The following is a 21826-nucleotide window of genomic DNA, read 5'->3' as shown; positions in this document are numbered from 1 at the left end:
CAGAAAACTTTATCCTGGTTCGGAACACCGATGTGGTGCCTACTTCCAGTCCCCTTGGGTTACAAGGGTTTCCTTAAGAGCTTTGAGTGAACTTGGTGATACAATGTTGGAGTATTCAGTACTTGTCTGATATGCAAATCAGACTTCTTATCTTGACGCAACCTCTACTTGTAAAACCTATACTAGAGATTATTCTTTCTTTTTTCTGTTACAATTGTAGACTAGACATACTACAAGGTTTTTCTCAAAGATAAAAGAAAGCAACAATACAAGTTCAAGTGAAGTTCGTGATTCTCTATGCTGAGGATGCGGATAATTTATAGTGTTGGAGATGGATGATAATTCTGTTCTTCAAGGAAAACCCAAGGGATTTTCTTTCAATCAAGGATTTGTAAGGATTCCTTGATTGAGTGTAAACACGTCCATATCAGATATGTTCGTGTAAATATTTTCCTTTCTTCTTTGTGAGAATCTGCCTTGTACAGATTATTGACTTCATGATTCGTTAGCCTTGATTTGCTCCATGCTGATTCCTTTCATTTGAGTGAGTGAACCTTTTAGATTTGTTAGCCTTGATTTGTTCCTTGTTGTCTTCATGATCCCTTCATTTTGAATGAGTGAGTATTCTTGATCTGCTCTAAATATATTTCCTTCCATGTTTATCCTGTTGATGTTACTTTTCCTTTTTTTGAGTCCAACTGATCCTATGTCCTGCAATCATTATCAAAACATTAATGCTGACAATCTCCCCCTTTTTGATAATGACACATAATATAACTATACGAGTGAATGTGATCATTTTAACTTCCTTGTTATTTGCTCCCCCTGTCTCTAGGCTCCGTTTTGCGCTTCCCCTGTTTAAGTGCATTTCTGTATTCTGCTGCGTATGGTTATATGACTGCTTTTATTCTCCCCCTTGGCATAATAAAAAAGGAAAACAAAATGACAGACAAGGCAGAGTTTGGTACCATAGATAACAGACAAAACAATCACAGTTTTAGACAAAATAAGTTAAAACAGTTAAGATTAGGAAGACATATCTCTTTTGAAAAATGTCTGAGCAAAAGAGAAGAGGAAACAGAGTTTTCAACGACGGCCAAGGAAATACTTAAGAGTGTTGAGAATGTTCCTGCAGAAAGAGTCGTAGGAACGTTCAACATCTTTTGAAAAGATTGAGTACGAAGTCTGAACTGAGACAGCTAGCTCATTGTGCGAGGAGTCAGCTCCTGCCTTGATGGAGTCCACCTGTTTGATTAACCTGTTAACAGCCTTTACACCTTCTTTTTTCAAATCTTCCATTGCAAGCTTAATTTTTCTTACATCAGTGCTAGTATCCTTACTGTGTTGAAGGTTCTTATTCAGACAGTCCTGCATGACCATTACATTTGATTCAAGACGGGTCAGACGAGTCTTGATGTCTCCAACTTCCTGGAGAAGAGCTGATGCAGAATCTGCTGACACTCGAGTAGCTTTGGGAGTCTCAGCCCTAGCCTGGAGGGATTCCTTCTTGTGCCATTTGTCATTTACCAGAACATATCCTATACGTGAAAAAGTCTTAGTGTCATAAGTAGCATTGATTTCAACAGGCTTGTAGTTAGATAGATCAACTAGTGAGTCGACTATGATACGAGAAACAAGCAACCCATAGGGTAAACTGGCAGAGGGATTTGAATCTTCAACACTTTCCAACATATATTCATGAATCCAGGCAGCCCAGTTAATACGGTACTTTTTCACCAAACAGTAAAGAATAAATACATCTCTAGTTGAGATATTGCTAAGAGAGCCCTTTCGAGGAACCAAAGTTGTAGCCACAATATGAGCAATGATACGATTTTCAAAACATAACAACAGAGGACCAAAATTCGATAAATCAGTATTAGGTTCAGCAACTGCTACTTTTTCAGCTTCAAAAGAGACTTCAAAATTTTCAGGCCACACCCCATTCATATAGGGAACATTATCAAAGAACTCAGAGCCAAAAACATCTTTAAACATAGAATCATTAATAACAATGCGATTTCCTAACACTAGGTTTCCAGATCTCCACTATCTTCAGAAATACGGAGGTTAGCATAGAACAATCTGACAGGTTCTTCATAAAGTTCAAGACCACATAGACGAAGCAACAGAGATAGTTTTTGAGTTCTAAAAAGAGAGATTACCGGATAATGAGAATCTTCCAATTGTTCTAAGTTTATTACTCGTCCTGGAACAATTGGACGCTTCTTGAAAGCTTCAAACTTTCGCTTTTGTTCAATTCCCCAAAATTTATGCATGTCCTCTGGTTCAAAAGAGATTGATGGATCTGAGTGAGCCTTTTTACAACTTTTCTTCTTGACTGATGAAGTCCTCTTCTTTGAAGAGGAGGGTCTAGCAGAGGATTCTGCTATATCAGAATTAGAGGAGAGGGAAAGAAAATCAACCTCAGTGGAGCCGTGATCATTGACGAGATTTTTTGGAGCAGTCATTGAACGAGTTCTAGTCATAGTGGAGAGAAAAGAAGAAGAATGGGTAAGGAAGATGAAGGGGACTTAGGAGATTTTGAAGTTTAAAGGAAAGAGGAAGATGAAGGGTTTAGAAAAATAAAAGAAGAAAAAAAGACGGTAGTCAGAAAAAGACTTGAAAAGACAGGAGAGGAAACACAATCACATCAAAGTACATAATTAAGGCACAAAAAAATCACATAGCAATAATTCCTGAAGATTTTCTAAGAAAACAAAATCTTTCTTCAAGTAAAGGTTTTGTAAAAATATCAGCAAGTTGATTTTCAGAATTAACAAATTCTAGAACGAAATCTCCATTTTCTACATGATCTCTAATAAAATGATGCTTAATATCAATATGTTTAGCTCTAGAATGATGCACAGTATATTTTGACAAGCTAATTGCACTGGTATTATCACAGAAAATGGGTACACTTTCATAGCATAAATTAAAATCAAGCAATTGATGCATAATCCATAATAATTGAGTTCCACAACTACCAATGGCAAGATATTCAGATTCAGTAGTTGAGAGAGCCACAGAGGATTGTTTTTTGCTATGCCAAGAAATTAAAGATTTTCCAAGAAATTGACAAGTACCACTAGTACTTTTTCTATCATTTTTGTCTCCTGCAAAATCAGCATCAGAAAATCCAGATAATTCAAAATTAGATGAGCAAGGATACCATAGTCCCATCTCTGAAGTACCGATCAAGTATCGAATAATTCTTTTTACAGCAGTGAGATGAGATTCCTTTGGAGCGGATTGAAATCTTGCACATTTGCACACACTATACATAATGTCAGGTCGACTGGCTGTTAAGTAAAGCAGTGATCCGATCATTCCACGATAAAGTTTTTCGTCCACGTCTTTTCCTGCGTTATCTGTTTCCAAACATGTGGATGGACTCATAGGAGTTCCGAAAGCCTTTCCCTTTTCCATTCCAAATTTTTTTATTAACTCCTTTGCATATTTGCTTTGGTTAATAAACGTTCCATCATGAGACTGCTTGATTTGAAGTCCAAGGAAAAATGAGAGTTCTCCCATAAGACTCATTTCAAATTCTCCTTTCATAAGATTTGCAAAATTCTCACACAAAGAGATGTTAGAGCTTCCAAATATAATGTCATCAACATAAATTTGAACAATGAGAAGACTTGAATTAAGAGCTTGTGTAAAAAGAGTAGTATCAATTTTTCCTCGTTGAAAATTATTTTTGAGCAAAAAGGTACTTAGTCTCTCATACCAAGCTTTAGGGGCTTGTTTAAGACCATAAAGTGCCTTAGAAAGTTTGAAAACATAATCAGGACATGAAGAATTTTCAAAACCGGGAGGTTGTTTAACAAAAACTTCTTCATTTATAAAGCCATTCAAAAAAGCACTTTTTACATCCATTTGAAATAATTTGAATTTGTTAAAAAATGCATATGCAAGAAGAATTCGTATAGATTCTAACCTTGCTACAGGAGCAAAAGTTTCATCATAATCAATACCTTCTTGCTGAGAGTAGCCTTGTGCAACTAGTCTGGCTTTATTTCTGATAACTTTACCTTCTTCATTGAGTTTGTTTCGAAAAACCCACTTTGTGCCGATTACTGAACAGTTCTTTGGTCTTTTAATGAGAGTCCAAACTTGATTTCTTTCAAACTGTTCTAATTCTTCTTTCATAGCTTCAATCCATGATTCATCAGCTAAGGACTCATCAATTCGTTTTGGTTCAATTTGTGAGATGAGAGCTACAGACGCTTGTTTTCTAATGGAGGCTCTGGTTTGCATTTTCTCTGATGGGTTTCCGATAATAAAATCATTTGGAAAACTTGAACTGTGTCTCCATTCTCTTGGAACATTCAACTTTTCTATGTTGAAAGTTGATTCTTCTTCAGTATTAGTCGGTTTTGAGGAAGTGTCATAGTCGACTGTTGTTGGTTCTTGGCTAGTTGAAGAGGTATGAGATATAGGTTCTTCTTCCTGAATAATTGAATTTATAGCCTGCATTCTCGGATTAGTTTCATAAAAAACAACATGAACAGATTCTTCAACACTTAGAGTTCGCTTATTAAAACTCTAAAAGCTCGACTAGAAGGGGAATATCCTAAGAATATTCTTTCATCACTTCGAGGGTCGAACTTACCAAGATTATTCTTACCATTGTTGTGAATGTAGCATTTGCATCTGAATGGGTGAAAGTAACTAATGTTAGGCTTCTTACCTTTCCATAGCTCATAAGGGGTCTTTTTCAGGATAGGTTTGATCAAGCATTTGTTTAAGATATGACATGCAGTACTTACGGCTTCTGCCCAAAAGTGATCTGGTAGACTTCGATCGAGAAGCATAGTTCTGGCTGTATCCTGGAGAGATCGATTCTTTCGTTTCACTACACCATTTTGTTGAGGAGATCGGAGAGATGAGAAATTTTGAGTGTATCCCTGTTGGTTGCAAAATTCCTCAAAAGATTTATTTTCGAACTCTCCTCCATGATCACTGTGAATGGTGGAAATAAAATAACCTGCTTCTCTTTGGACTTTTCTACAGAATACTTCAAAATTAGTAAAAGCTTCATGTTTATGAGATAAGAAAATAACCCAAGTAAAACGTGAATAATCATCAACAATTACAAATGCATATCTTTTACCACCAATGCTTGTAGTTTTAGTAGGACCAAATAGATCCATATGTAATAATTGCAAAGGTTTAGAACTGCTCACAATGTCCTTTACTTTAAAGGACGATCGAGTCTGTTTACCGAGTTGACACGCATCACAGATATGATCTTTCTCGAATTTGAGCTTTGGTAAACCAATAACTAGTTCCAGTCTAGAAAGTTTTTCTAGAGCATGCATACTTGAGTGTCCAAGTTTTCTATGCCAGAGCCATGGATCACTGGAGATAGCTGTGAGACAAGTTAGTGTTGGTAGATCAACATTGTTCAGAACATAGATGTTTTCTATTCGTTCTCCAATTATTGTTATGTCCTTTTCTGAATTGCTTATGATGCATTGTACTGCATTGAAATGAACGTCAAAGCCGGCATCACATAATTGACTGATACTCAGGAGATTATGTTTCAATCCATCAACAAGGTATACTTCTACAAGATCATATGAAGGGCTGATAGTTATAGTTCCGATCCCTGTGACTTCTCCTTTAGCATTATCTCCAAACCTTACATAGCCTCCATCAATTTTTTCTACCTTATTGAAGTTTTCTTTCTTTCCAGTCATGTGTCTGGAGCATCCACTATCGATTACCCATATTCCCTTTTTGTAGGTCCTCTTAGTACGCTCCTGCAAGACAAATAATTTAGTTTCTTNTCATGTGTCTGGAGCATCCACTATCGATTACCCACATTCCCTTTTTGTAGGTCCTCTTAGTACGCTCCTGCAAAACAAATAATTTAGTTTTTTTTAGGTACCCAAGTCTGGTTGGGTCCTGGAGGGTTAGAGTTAACATTTTTGGGTCGCCATACCCATTTGCTAGAAGAGTGGGCTTTGCAGTTAAAAGATTTATGACCAATTTTTCCACAAGTATAACAGCTAAGTTTGAAAGAATATTTAGCGCTGTAAACAGAGGAATTTTGAGAAAGATTTTGAAATGATCTGTTAGAGCGAACTGGACTATGACTTGGTGATTTCTTGACACTGTTTGGTTGCCTCTTGAGTTCACCAAGTTCTTCAAGAAGTAAGTCGACTTCCACTTGACTTACTTCCAGAGAAATTTGCCAGTTTTTCTTTTCGTTGGCCAGTTTGTTATATTCATCGATGACCTTTTGAAGTTCATCAGTAATCATGTCTAAAGAATTTTGCAAGTTTATACAGTTATGACAAATTTGCATTCTTACCTCACTAGTTTCTCCTAGTGCCATGAAGCATACATAAGTTGATTCTGAGGGATCTTCTTCAGATGCATCGTTCTTGTTTTGTTGATTAGTTTCTTCTAGAGCCATGAAACATATGTTAGCCGATTCTAAAGGATCTTCTTCAGATACATCTNTCTGAGGGATCTTCTTCAGATGCATCGTTCTTGTTTTGTTGATTAGTTTCTTCTAGAGCCATGAAACATATGTTAGCCGATTCTGAAGGATCTTCTTCAGATACATCTTCCTCGCTCCAAGCTCCAAGAGATTTTGGATTATCATTCCTCCTGTAATTCTTTCTTTTTAGTTCAGGACAGTTTTGCCTGATGTGTCCTGGTTTTCCTCAATGATAGCATCAATCATCATTTCTTGAGTAGCTGTTGTTTCTTGATTCTTGTTGAGGTCTTTGTTTTCTTTGTCTTAGCATTTGTCTGACTCCTCGAGTTATGAGAGCCATTTATTCACTACTTGCTTCATCAACTTCTTCTTCTGCTTCATAGACTTCTGCATTAAAAGCAACAGTTTTCTTTTTCTCATCTTTATTATACCTGTTAATGTGATTCTGTTCATATGCCATGAGATTTCCCCTAAGTTCATCATAAGTCATCAATTGGAGATCTCCATCCTCTAGAATAGCTGCTTTAGTTTCCTAAGCTTTTGGAAGGCTTCTTATAAGTTTTCTTACTTGTAGACCATTTGAGTAGACCATCCCTAAGGACTTGAGTTCACATACAATCTTACTGAATCTAGAGAACATATTTTCAACATTCTCATCATCTGCCATTTTGAATAATTCGTATTCATTTACGAGANNGCTTTTGGAAGGCTTCTTATAAGTTTTCTTACTTGTAGACCATTTGAGTAGACCATCCCTAAGGACTTGAGTTCACATACAATCTTACTGAATCTAGAGAACATATTCTCAACATTCTCATCATCTGCCATTTTGAATAATTCGTATTCATTTACGAGAGAGCTGGTTCTAGCTTCCTTGACTTTGCCGGTTCCTTCATAGGTAACTTCAAGCTTATCCCACATTTCCTTTGTAGTTTCACATGTTGAAATATTGTCGTATTCTGCTCCGCTAACTACACAATACAAAAGACTTATAGCTCTAGCATTAGTTTGCAATACCTCTTGTTGTTCCTTGGTTATCTCAAAGGACTCTAGATCAATTTCTTTTCCAGCAGCTTCCTTTCCAGTTAGGCCTGGGATTGGTTTTGGTCCCTTCTTGATTACTACCCATGCTTGAAAGTCATTTGATTGGACAAAGATTCTGAACCTGTCTTTCTAGTGGGAGTAGTGTTGGCCATTGAAGTACGGAGAACGATTTGATGAGTGACCGTCTTGAAGGATTGCACCAGGAATTTGGTAGTTTGCCATAGATCTTTTCTCACGTGTGGTTAAGCACTTTCAAATGTGAGACCTGCTCTGATACCAATTGAAAGTCAAGAGGGGGGGGTGAATTGAAATTTTCTTCGAGTCGACTGCTCAAGGGTGAGAGTCAACTGACCTGCAAGTTAGTAATTTCAAACAATATAAAATATAATGACAGAATGTAAAGAGACAGAAAACTTTATCCTGGTTCGGAACACCGATGTGGTTCCTACTTCCAGTCCCCTTGGGTTACAAGGGTTTCCTTAAGAGCTTTGAGTGAACTTGGTGATACAATGTTGGAGTATTCAGTACTTGTCTGATATGCAAATCAGACTTCTTATCTTGACGCAACCTCTACTTGTAACATCTATACTAGAGATTATTCTTTCTCTTTTCTGTTACAATTGTAGACTAGACAGACTACAAGGTTTTTCTCAAAGATAAAAGAAAGCAACAATACAAGTTCAGGTGAAGTTCGTGATTCTCTATGCTGAGGGTGCGGATAATTTAGTGTTGGAGATGGATGATAATTCTGCTCTTCAAGGAAAACCCAAGGGATTTTCTTTCAATCAAGGATTTGTAAGGATTCCTTGATTGAGTGTAAACACGTCCATATCAGATATGTTCGTGTAAATATTTTCCTTCCTTCTTTGTGAGAATCTGCCTTGTACAGATTATTGACTTCATGATTCGTTAGCCTTGATTTGCTCCATGCTGATTCCTTCCATTTGAGTGAGTGAATCTTTTAGATTTGTTAGCCTTGATTTGTTCCTTGCTAATCTGTTTTCATGATCCCTTCATTTTGAATGAGTGAGTATTCTTGATTTGCTCTAAATATATTTCCTTCCATGTTTATCCTGTTGATGTTACTTTTCCTTTTTTTGAGTCCAACTGATCCTATGTCCTGCAATCATTATCAAAACATTAATGCTAACAGTAAGTACTCCTTTATCCTTAACCAAGAGGTCTCGGGTTTGAGCCCCTTGGGTACATAGTTGCCTTTATTAGGGAGCGCTTTACTTCCAAGTGGGACTTCCTGGCGCGAATCCGGATTTAATCGGGTTCCAATGTGGGCACCCTACACCGAGTGGGAAACCAAAAAAAACTTAGTAAAGTTGTTGACATATGATTAGGAAGTCGTAGATTCAAGCTTTGAAAACAGCCTCTTGCAGAAATGTGGTAGCTTAGTGCAAACCCGTAACTAATAGTGTAGCTCCGCTATCATCAAGTAACTTATATAAGGAGTTATATGACCGAGTAAAATAATTAAATTTAGTAAAAATTTATTATGTTTACTGTTACAAGTATTGAGTAAATTTTAAAATTGCCATTGAACGATTTGTTCAATAATTAATTCTTTGTGAAAAATAATAAGAAAATGTTCTCTTCCAAGACACAAATCATTTTTGACTGTCGATTTCTTTTGCCTTTTCAGAAAATAAAATAGACATATATTTCCATACATAGTAGATTCAAATTGAAAAATCAAACCTAAATAATTTTGATTCTCACATTAATAAACTGAAAATCAAATTGAATAAATAAAACTCGATGTCAGACTAATAGATGAGAAAAAAAAAGTAAATGATTTTATTGATTGATTTTATAAACCTACTTATTATATGTTTCCCTATTATTTCCTTACTATAATATACAACTTAAGTTTTTAATTAACCGTATATACATATATTTATATTTAATTACAAATATAGTTTTAAAAATACAAACTTCACAAATTAATTAATTTTTCAATTGAAGTTAATTATTCAGTTTTCGAATTTTCTCTCTCCCTCCTTATAGGAATTCGTGCCTAAATTTATGGATGTTTTTGAAATGAAAAAAATCATATTAAAAGTGACACTTTCATAAATGAGCTTTGTTATACGAATCTTAATTCAGTCAAATTTAAATATAAATATCGTACACTAAATAAAAAAGATGAGGCGGCTGGATAAAGATAATAAAAGTTGCATAATTATACCCCACAGAAATCAATCATTTCGTCAAAAACAGGAAATCTAATTTACTTTAAAATTATAACTTTGTTTTATTGCAAAGTGATAATTGCCAAACACGAACACGACTATATAACATCAAAGGCAAATTCTGGCTTAAATGCTACAAAAACAGGTTACATTATCTGTACCAATACTACTTTTTAAGGTCCATTTTAATAAAGTTTAGATTTTATATCATCTACTTATATCAAAAACAAGAATATCTGAATATCTAGAAACTACTCTCTTCATTTCAATTTGTTCGTCTTATTTTGACTTGACATGAAATTTAAGAAAGAAAAAACAATTTAAATCTTGTGATCTTATACTAAAAATATGTTAAATGTACTAAAATTTTGTTTAATCTTGTGGTCTTTGAAATATGCAACGTGAAAAGTTAGAATTAAAAGACTTATCAAAAAACAGACATTCTTTTAAATGAATTAAAAGTAAAAGTTGAACAAATAAATCGAAACAGCAAGTATAAATTTCTCCATTATATTGACAAATGATATTTATTTGACTCTTGTAGAAGTAAAATGTTTATGGATCCAGCTCACCCTTGAACTTGTCCAGTAGAGACAACACGCACCAAGCCATGTCACATAGGTGCTGGGCCATAATAATCTTCTTAATTTTCTGATGCTTTATAGATGCTGCGCAATTCTATCCATTTTAATTATCGTGCTTGTCAGAAAATAATCGATTCAAAATAATTAGTGTAGCTTTTAAAAGTTAAAATATAATAAAAAATTATTTATTTCTGCCTTTATCTTATTCAATAAATATAAAGATTCAAATAAATTTTTTTATCACAATTTTTTATATAATTTTTAAATTATTAATTACTGTGACTTATAAAATTTCTTACATAATTTTCAATTTAAAGATTTCATATCCAAAAGTTAAACTATTTGACTCTCAAAATATTGACCGTATCCCATTAATTGAGACAAAAAAAGTACCCTAAATTTTAATCTTGAATACTTGGCTAAATAAGACAATATTGGAGTCAAAAAATTTAAAATCATCCGTTTTCACAAGATTATTTCCTATAATTTTTATATTGACCTCAAAGGGCCCATAGCTCATAAAGATATTAAAGTAATGACAAATATTTAGTGTCTTATGGCAAGATCTAAAGTACGTACATAGATTTTCTTGTTTCCTATCCTAGAAACTTGAATTTATTAGGAATAAGCATATGGTATTACGAGTTGTGTATTTTCACATTAATTTTAAACGGCTAAAATTAAATTAGTACGTAATTTTTTACCAAAATTATACTATCTTATGCTTAAACCAAACGGCCTTTTGGTCTGTAAGAATTGCGGTGGATGACCGAGAATTCTTCATCTTTAAGCATATGTCTAAGATTTAAGCTTTTTGGAATGAAAAAAATCGTATTAAAAGTGACACTTTCATAGATGAACTTTGTTATACAAATCTAAATTCAGTTAAATTTAAATATAAATATCAAACACTAAATAAAAAAGATCGAGACTATTTGAAATTGTTGAGGCGGCTGGATAAGATAATTAAAGTTGCATAATCATACCCCCACAGAAATCAATCATTTTGTCAAAAACAGGAAATCGAATTTACTTTAAAATTATAACTTTGTTTTATTGCAAAGTGATAATCGCCAAACACGAACACGACTATATAACATCAAAGGCAAATTCTGGCTTAAATGCTACAACAACAGGTTACATCCACAATTTTATTTTATTTTTTTTCATTCTTAAAATATTAATATGTTAGTCAAACTAACATGCATATTTAATTCTGAAGCTAGTCAAACACTACACATAAAATAAAATGGTAGAAATATTTAATATTACAAACTGAGAAGGATTTGCAGTAATATGAATTTTGTATTTTCTAGAAAATACTTTTACTATTGTAGTTTTTTTGTATTATAAATTAATTTAATATATGTACTCTATAAAATCGAGAATCAATAATGCTGCAAAAAATATTAATTTGAGGGAGATTTTAAATTTGCAATAAACAAAGTGACAAGCTGATAGTGAAAAGATTTCCTTGGTTTACGACAAAATTATGATTGTTTGTAATTACGTGCACACTGATTGACCATGTAAATTAATTTGACAAAATTGAAAATGATATATAAATAAAGGATTTTTTTTTTTTGAAATAACGATCATTTGAGACCTAATTATCTAACATAGTGATAGTATAGATAATTTGAAATTCGTTCATTATTAGTGTTACAGTTGTTTTTAAAATTCGTTACATATCACTGATATAATAATAAATACAAAGTGAATTATTAAATTGTTGATATAAAAGGAATTTTAAAAGATGTTAGATTATTGATACAAAACAAATTTTAGAAACTAATATATTACTACTAATATAAGGAGAAAGTCAAAAACTATTGGTATGTTTGATAAATATAAATATAAATTTGTATTATAATTCATCCAAAAAGAAATAGTCAGTGTATATTTATATTGCCAACGGAATAATATTTTTAATTAAACGGTCAAATATAAGCATGTCGCAATCAATTTCCACATCAAGCCACCTCAACCCCATTTTATCCAAAAGACACAAGTGGGCAGTGGTATTGGACCACTTTTTATCTCTCTTTTTATTTTGACAACTTCTTAGGGTTGTGATAAAGTAACAATTTTTTTATATATTTGATAGAGAGCCTTATATTTTCACATGAGACTTTTAATTTGCTCAAAATATGTATTGAATAGTGACACAATGTAAAAAAAATAAAAATGAAATCTGAATACAAGATCTTGTTAGATATATGTAAATTAGAATATACCTAAATAAAATACAAAATATGTGTTTACTTCTTTAATAAAATAGAAATTTATTTACTATTAGTATGACTTATGAGAGTTAGTTTTGTTATTCTGTGGTTTTAATTCAATGTACTATGATTAGTCTAAAAGACTCATATTCCCAGTTTATCAAATAATACTCTACAGAATTTTTTTTAACTTATCAACATTATCTTTAGTTTTCTGTGTATCTCAAATTTGAATTAAAAGATTAAATTTATTTCAATTAAATAATAATAATAATAATAAACTAATATAATTTGATATAAACATGAGTAGTCTATATTAAAAATATCTTTACTGGCAATAATTAACGGCAATAGATCAATTGCCGCTAAATATGTCCTGTTAGCGGTAATTAGCACTCTTTGTATATGTCTCTAAGGCCTTTAGCGACATTGAATCTAATAACACTTAACTAATGTCGCCATCGATAAAGACTTTAGCATTCTTTATTAATGTGTTTATTTATTGCCGCTAAAAGTTATTTTTGTTATAGTGAGTGCTGATAAATTTTCTCTTAAATTTGAGACAATAAAGGCACTGTGCACATACTTCTTTCTTTTTCTTTTTTTAAACTATATTCAATATTTATATTGAAGTTCTAAATTTAATTTCACGTTAAAAAAATTTATAGTAAAAAAAAATCAGCTCTTAACACTGATAACTTTATATCTAAAGAAACTTAAATCCGAAAATAAAGTGCCATCAAAGGGCAAAATTATAACTTTAAGGCATACATATCCACTTGATTGTTTCCGCGTAGAGCACCTCAACATTGACTACCCAACTTGTGTATAATTAATTACATCTAGTCAAAATCAAATATCTTAATGATTCTGATAAACAACATATATAACTAATATAATTATCCTTCCCCATCCATCTATAAATACCAATCTCAAGAAGCAAATGTATCATATAACAAACAAGCTAAAACAACAAACTAAACATGTCTCCTTCATGGCCTACTACACTTCTTGCCTCTCTCTTTCTTTTCTCCCAAATATTTTCTTGCATTGCTCAAGTTCCAGCTGAAAACACCTTTAAATTCGTCAATGAAGACGAATTAGGAGATTATGTTGTAGAATACGGAGCAAATTATCGCGTTATTAGTATTTTCAATAATCCGTTTCAGCTCTGTTTCTACAACACAACTCCTAATGCATGGACATTAGCGTTGCGAATGGGCACTGTTCGTTCTGAATCACTCATGCGTTGGGTGTGGGAAGCAAATAGGGGAAACCCCGTTAAAGAAAACGCGACATTCACGTTTGGAACTAACGGAAATCTCGTATTGGCGGATGCTGACGGTCGAATCGCTTGGCAGACCAACACGGCCAATAAGGGGGTCACCGGGTTCAAGTTATTACCTAACGGTAACATGGTGCTACATGACTCCAAGGGTAAATTTGTCTGGCAGAGTTTCAACTATCCCACTGACACATTACTAGTGGGCCAAACTCTCCGATTGTCCGGCCCGAATAAGCTTGTGAGCCGGGCCTCGGTGAAAAAGAATGTGAACGGGCCTTATAGCTTGGTGGTCCAGCCGAGATTGTTCGCTGTCTACAAGGGGAACAAGGTAGACGTGGAATTAGCTTGGTTCGATTACGGGAATAACACATTGGAATCGATAAAATTGAATAGTGGGAATCAAAGATTGAAATTGGATTATAGATTTGCAAAATCAACACAGAGAAGTTCACATGTGATGGCATTTACTAAATACAACACAACATTGACATATCTTAGACTTGAAATTGATGGAAATCTAAAGGCCTACACTTTTGTTAGAGATGAAGAAGCAGAGGAATTCCGTTGGAAAGTAACTTACAGTAGGATTTAAAATGTTTCATATTCGAAACGTATAAATCTGCGTACACATTATTCTTTGAGTAAATTTCACGGGTTATATTATTATTGTTGTAAACGTAGCTCTATAAGATAATGATTAGTGTGTCCAGTACAATAAGTGGGTCTACAGCCAGTAGTCCAATAAATGAGTAGTAGTTCCTATTTAATGTTTTGTTAATTATATTTTTCTTTTTCCCCTTTTGAAAAAAATATTATGTTTTGGTTGAATTAAGAGTGTGTTTATTATTTTGATATATAATGATTGAAGGTGGTGCCTCATTATGTTTTGTTGTTATATTTATGAAAGAAGCTTTTAACAAGTGAGATCTCGATTGCCTTTGTTGAATTATTTAATCGATAAATTGTATTAACTTCACTTAAACAGAATTAGTTATATAATTTCTTAAATCATATTTATAAAATGATCCTTTGGGTCTTATTAATTATTATTTTTTTAAAAAAAAAATTGACATAAACATTCTGTAAAAATAGTATTTGTGCCTTCTTGGCTAATATTGAAACATCAACATATTATACTTAAGTTCCTTTACAATAATTTCTATATTCAAATTTTAGTATAAGCTATTTGCAAATAAAACAAAATAAAAACTGAAGTCCATATAAAATGAATAATAAGGATCATTTGAAAAGTCAATCGTTTGAAGTTGAAATTTTTAGGTGACGCAATTTAGATATCTTATTTTGTATATTTTCTTATAAATCTGAAAATTTAGTAATTTATGAAAATCATTAAAACTCTTTTTAAATTTTTTTATAGAATCTTATCAAATGAATAATTATATTTCGTTTATTATTTTTATTTGTTCATGTTTGACTTTACACATCTCATAAAAGATAGTACTATAAAATGATACATTTGTTATATCACTTTTTTTGAAAATAATAAATTCAATATTTTGAAAAATAACTATAATTAATAATAGAGAAAATTAAAAACCAGGTGATAGTTATTTATGATTTTTTTAAAGTAAGCAATGAAAAATGAACAGAGGAAATAATTCATAAATAAAGTATCTAAATATCTTAAAGACTTCAAATTAATAATTCACACACTTCCTATTTTTGAATAATTAAATTATAAAATCATAATTTAAAATTGAATTTTATGCAACTTTATAAATAAACATTGTAAATCTCAAAAATCAAAATTTCAAATTCTATTATCAGGCGCCTACTAATAGTATTTAGAGCTCATTTCGATAGGCTAGAAAAAAAAAGTAAATTTTAAGTTAAAAAAAAAGGGATCAAATTTAAATGATTTTTATGTCAAAAGAAAATCACTAAAGTCTTATTTTTAGTTTTTAACTTTTTCAAAGTCATTTAAAACTTATTTTTAACTTTGTGAAACACTTGCAAAAATTAAAAAAAACTTAAAAGTAAATTTGACTAACTTTTAAATAAATTTAAACAGACTCCGATTCCTACCTTACTTACACTTTGCACCGATCCAATACTTGTTGGAAAATATATACATGGGGTAATTATAATATCAAAATAATAATACAAGAATTAAGATAAATGCTACTACAATAATATTCTTAAGTAATATATGTATATATATAAATATAATATTTGAATTGTGCTAGGCAGTGTCCTGAGAAACTATTTCAACAATGTAAAATATTTTTCAGGATTAATCAAATTTTCTCTAATTAATTAGAGAATACATAAATCAACAAAATATAAATGATAAAAGAAAAAAAAGCAAGTTTAAAAAGTAACTAATATTCCTTCACTTCGTTGTCTACCTATAAGACTAAATCAACTAATATATATATATATAGAAGCAAGGCGGTGGAGAATACTATTAATTAACTTGGGGAGAAAGGGAATATCAACTTGGTGAGCAGGTTGATTACGCAAGTGTTGATGTAGTTAGTAATTTTTGGCATCCAAATTATTTAATATGACATAATAGTTGATGTCAATAATGGGGTTAAAGTTATTTTAAAATATCCAACGTCGTTCAAAATTTTTATCGTTGTTCTAGATTAATGAAAATATCTTTTCTTTTAAATTGTATGCTTCTAGTCTCTAGTTACTTCTACTTTTGGATATATAATAACATAAAATAAAATCAGATCCACTCATGTACATCATTTTAAAATTTTCTTATAATTGTACAACTTGCGTACTCGAACAGAGAACGTTAGACAGTTTTGCGTTTTGTTCGTCACTCATGACGACATCGTTTTTGTAGTTCACATGACATGCTAGGTGCTTTTAAGTGCAAGAAACTATAGTAATACTTATTTTTTACTCAGAAAAAAAAAATGGAAAAAATTGAAATGATAGTAACAATATGTTGTTGTGCCATAGCAATTACTTTGTTTGTGTGTCTATGGAAAGTACTGAATTGGGTTTGGTTTAATCCAAAGAAGTTGGAGAAATTGTTGAGGAAACAGGGGCTAAATGGGAATTCATACAGATTATTGTATGGGGACATGAAAGATCTTAGTGGGATGATTAAAGAAGCTAATTCAAAGCCTATGAATATGTTTGATCATGATTTAGCACCAAGAATGGTGCCTTTCTTTCTTGAAACCATCAAGAAATATGGTAAGTTTTCACTCAATTTTTTTTTTCATTTGTACGGTTGAGTCAGAAATTTAAATTTATTAGTTTTGAACACATATATCCATAGTCCTTTTTTAGTTATTGAATAACTCATAAAGTTGATGTCATGTAATCAGGAAATCACGAGTTGGGTCAAGTCGTAGAACCAACAACCTTATGTAGACATGTAGGATAAAGGTGTTTACAATAGACCATTGTAAACACTTTCCGTAGAAATGTAGGGTAACATTGCTTACAATAAACTCTTGTAGTCAGTCCGTTTCTTTCCACACATGTGCATAGCAGGAGCTTTAGTGGATTGTGCTACCTTATTCTAACTACTAATTAGTGATATAAGTAGTAGATTAAATTCATGAATTTGATATCCATTCACAAATCCCTCATTCATTTCCACAGACGGAGTTAGGATTTGAAGTTTAAGCTTTTTGAACTTGAAGTTGTACCCATAGTTCTCTTTAGTTACTATTTACTGAACTTCCTAATACAAATATAGATGTTTTGTTTTGAAATTTGTACTAGTTGTAGTTAATCATGAGACATATACATGTTTGCAGGCAAAAAAAGTTTTATATGGATGGGTCCAAGACCACAAATACTAATCATGGATCCTGAGCTTATAAAGGAAGTATTCTCGAAAACCTATGTGTATCAAAAGCCTCATGGAAATCCATTAGGCACCTTATTTGTACAAGGAGTAGTAAGCTATGAGAAAGACAAATGGGCTAAACATAGAAAAATCATCAATCCCGCGTTCCATCTAGAGAAGTTAAAGGTTTGTCATTCAAATTCGCGATTGGTCAACCAGAAACTATTATGTTGGGCAATTCTTACTCTGTGTGCTCTTGCTTTTATCTCCTTTGATTTGCCTTCCTTATCGTTCAATCTAAACTTTTATGTCATATGACTATTTCAAGTAATATGATATCTGCTGCTTGACTTGATGTAGACAATAGTGGTTCTATAGGGACGAATATCGCCTGTATCATGATTCAATGTTCTAGATTGTTCTTCCACCAATCGATAATATGTTCACTCTTACTTCTTTATGTTTTCAATTTGGTCTTGTATGTTCGACATAGGACTATATCGAGTGATTTCTGCTATCTTAGCTTTAGTTTGACAATCAGAGAGTGAATTTTATGGTTCAAAGAAGTTGAATCTTGTCTGGATCATCATTTATCAGGACTCTCTTTGCGTAAGTTCCTTGGCTCGGACAGAGTACATATTTAGTCCATGTTGTATTCCTACATCCAGAGAGGACTATGTTCAGTGGAGTAATTTCTTAGATATATTTACTAGATGGTGATTGAATATGTGTTCCTAATTATGTTCAAGTGTTAGTGTTATTGACATTTTCCCTCGTTCACCATTTTCTCGAACAGCATATGCTTCCAGCTTTTTACTTGAGCTGTAGTGAGATGCTGAGCAAATGGGAAGACGCTGTTCAAGTTGAAGGCTCTCATGAGATAGATGTATGGCCGCACCTGCAGCAATTGACTTGTGATGTGATCTCTCGGACAGCTTTTGGCAGTAGTTATGAAGAAGGTAGAAAGATTTTTGAACTTCAACAGGAACAAGCTCAGCATTTTCTCGAAGTTATACGCTCAGTTTATATCCCAGGATGGAGGTAACTTAATTCTCCTAAGAATTTGGAAAATGTAGCTATTGGAAATGCAAATTGATTAGTTCTAATTTTTGTGAATGCATTTTGGTTTTGTGTTTCATAAAACAATTTCAAAGATTTTTGCCAACAAAGAGGAACAGAAGAATGAAGGAAATAAAAAAGGATGTTCGGTCCTCAATTAGAGGTATTATCGATAAAAGATTGAAGGCAATGGAAGCTGGGAACGCCGATAATGAGGATCTATTGGGCATATTGCTGGAATCAAATTTTAAAGAAATTGAACTGCACGGAAATAAGGACTTTGGAATGAGCATCGAAGAAGTCATTGAAGAATGCAAGCTATTCTATTTTGCTGGCGCAGAAACTACATCAGTGTGGATTCTGTGGACTCTGGTGTTGTTGAGCAGATATCCAGATTGGCAGGAACGGGCCAGAGAAGAAGTCTTGCAAGTGTTTGGGAGTCGGAAACCAGATTTTGATGGATTAAATCATCTAAAAATTGTAAGTATTCTTGTTGTTTGGTTCAATTTCTATGCCATGGGTACTCTCGTTGTTATTTCTACAAGCACGTGTGAATTTCTTTTGATTATCTCGTCCATGCTTGCTTAACTGATAGAGGAGCATTTCTGTTACAGGTAACAATGATCTTGTACGAGTCGTTAAGGCTATATTCCCCAATAACAGTACTTCCCCGACGAATTTATGAAGACATTACGCTAGGAGAAGTATCTCTACCAACTGGTGTGCTAGTCTCATTGCCAATTATCTTATTGCATCATGATAAAGATATATGGGGTGAAGATGCAAACAAGTTCAATCCAGAGAGATTTAGAGAAGGAATATCAAGTGCAACAAAGGGTCAAGTTACATATTTTCCATTTGCTTGGGGTCCAAGAATATGCATTGGACAAAATTTTGCCATGTTAGAGGCAAAGATGACTTTGTGTATGATCCTACAAAGCTTCTCTTTTGAATTGTCTCCATCCTACACCCATTCTCCTCAGTCCTTGGTAACCACTCAGCCTCAGTACGGTGCTCCACTTATTTTCCACAAACTATAATTTCATATTCTGTTAAGAGTTCATTCAAACTAAATTCATGGGTGGAGTTACAATATTAAATATGGGTTCAGAAACAGTTTCTCTATTTCATAAAGATAGGGGATTATGTGGTGTACTCCCCACTCTCCCTTGACCCTCATATTGTGTTGTTGTTTTTGTTGTTCGGACAAACTCAGTAGTTCTGGTTTAAATCTTGCATTTGTTTCGGGAAATCCATTAAAAATACTATACATGAGAATCCGTACTAGCACGAACCCAATATATGTTGCTCTCTTAATATCAAATTATGTGATATAGTTGAAATTTGGAGAAGTACCCCTATTTTTTTTTTATGGTTTTTAAATATTTTAGGTTGTCTACATTATTATGTTTCAATAATTTTTAAAATATTCACCGAACTATTTTTTCAATTACTAATTCTTTGTGAAAATAATAAGAAAATGCTCTCTTCCAAGACACTAATCATTTTTGACTTTGTCGATTTCTTTTGCCTTTTCAGAAAATAAAATAGACACATATTTTCCATACGTAGTAGATTCAAATCAAAAAATCAAATCTAAATTAATTTAAAATTGAATTTTATGCAACTTTATAAATAAACATTGTAAATCTCAAAAATCAAAATTTCAAATTCTATTATCAGGCGCCTACTAATAGTATTTAGAGCTCATTTCGATAGGCTAGAAAAAAAAAGTAAATTTTAAGTTAAAAAAAAGGATCAAATTTAAATGATTTTTATGTCAAAAGAAAATCACTAAAGTCTTATTTTTAGTTTTTAACTTTTTCAAAGTCATTTAAAACTTATTTTTAACTTTTTGAAACACTTGCAAAAATTAAAAATAACTTAAAAGTAAATTTGACTAACTTTTAAACAAATTTAAACAGACTCCGATTCCAACCTTACTTACACTTTGCACCGACCCAATACTTGTTGGAAAATATATACATGGGGTAATTATAATATCAAAATAATAATACAAGAATTAAGATAAATGCTACTACAATAATATTCTTAAGTAATATATGTATATATATAAATATAATATTTGAATTGTGCTAGACAGTGTCCTGAGAAACTATTTCAGCAATGTAAAATATTTTCCAGGATTAATCAAATTTTCTCTAATTAATTAGAGAATACATAAATCAACAAAATATAAATGATACAAAAAAAAAGCAAGTTTAAAAAGTAAACTAATACTCCTTCACTTCGTTGTCTACCTATAAGACTAAATCAACTAATATATATATACTAGATAGGGTGCCCGTGCAAGGCACGATCAATATTAATTAGCCCTACGTGGCCATTTTTGATTGGTTTGGTAGTATTTGAGAGCAAAAAAAAAGTGCTAAAAGAAAGAAATATTAATTAGCCCTACGTGACTATTTTTGATTGGTTTGGTAGCATTTGAGAGCAAAAAAAAGTGCTAAAAGAAAGAAATATTAATTAGCCCTACGTGGCCATTTTTGATTGGTTTGGTAGCATTTGAGAGGAAAAAAAGTGCTAAAAGAAAGAAATATTAATTAGCCCTACGTGGCCATTTTTGATAGGTTTGGTAGTATTGGTAGGAGCTCTTTTAAGGAAGGAAATGACGGGAATACCCTTGGTAGTCCAAGGGAACCACCACTTATATAGTATGATGTATGATGATGATATATAGTAAGTTCGTAGTCCAAGGGAAGCACGACTTATATAGTATGATAGGAGCTCTTTTAAGGAAGGAAATGATGGAAATACCCTTGGTAGTCCAAGGGAACCACCACTTATATAGTATGATGAAAATAAAAATATATAGTATGAAGTATGATGATGATATATAGTAAGTTGGTAGTCCAAGGGAACCACGACTTATATAGTATGATAGGAGCTCTTTTAAGGAAGGAAATGACGGGAATACCCTTGGTAGTCCAAGGGAACCACCACTTATATAGTATGATGAAAATTAATATATATAGTATGAAGTATGATGATGATATATAGTAAGTTGGTAGTCCAAGGGAAGCACGACTTATATAGTATGATAGGAGCTCTTTTAAGGAAGGAAATGACGGGAATACCCTTGGTAGTCTAAGGGAACCATCACTTATATAGTATGATGAAAATATATTTATATATAGTATGAAGTATGATGATGATATATAGTAAG

At 32.4% G+C, this 21826-nt stretch overlaps 2 protein-coding genes across 16 annotated transcripts in view; both read left to right on the top strand.

Annotated features, from left to right (window-relative positions):
- LOC125876893 (cytochrome P450 CYP72A219-like) overlaps nucleotides 1–21826 on the top strand; it is a 51705-nt gene that overhangs the window by 6107 nt on the left and 23772 nt on the right. For 3 of the 15 annotated variants that reach the window (XM_049558161.1, XM_049558168.1, XM_049558165.1), the window contains exons 1-2: nucleotides 16648–16976; nucleotides 17549–17766. The exons of 6 other annotated variants lie outside the window; for them this stretch is intronic. In XM_049558161.1, coding sequence (XP_049414118.1) covers nucleotides 16691–16976; nucleotides 17549–17766 — 504 coding nt within the window. In that variant the 5' untranslated portion in view covers nucleotides 16648–16690. Of the gene's footprint in view, nucleotides 1–16647; nucleotides 16977–17548; nucleotides 17767–18376; nucleotides 18622–18734; nucleotides 19120–19253; nucleotides 20006–21826 lie in introns of those variants that run through there. 6 more of the 15 variants (XM_049558173.1, XM_049558172.1, XM_049558169.1 and 3 more) reach the window with 4 other exon arrangements.
- On the top strand, nucleotides 13455–14716 carry LOC125876911 (epidermis-specific secreted glycoprotein EP1-like). The gene has a single exon (XM_049558201.1). The coding sequence runs from the start codon at nucleotides 13495–13497 to the stop codon at nucleotides 14386–14388; it is 894 nt and encodes a 297-aa protein (XP_049414158.1). The 5' UTR covers nucleotides 13455–13494; the 3' UTR covers nucleotides 14389–14716.

This window comes from Solanum stenotomum, chromosome 9 (assembly GCF_019186545.1).
Source record: "Solanum stenotomum isolate F172 chromosome 9, ASM1918654v1, whole genome shotgun sequence".
NCBI classification, from domain to species: Eukaryota; Viridiplantae; Streptophyta; class Magnoliopsida; order Solanales; family Solanaceae; genus Solanum; species Solanum stenotomum.
This window is presented reverse-complemented; position numbering and strand designations above follow the sequence as displayed.

What these genes read in the sequence shown, in the direction of transcription:
- LOC125876911 (XM_049558201.1), top strand. Translation starts at nt 13,495, where the DNA reads ATGTCTCCTTCATGGCCTACTACACTTCTTGCCTCTCTCTTTCTTTTC.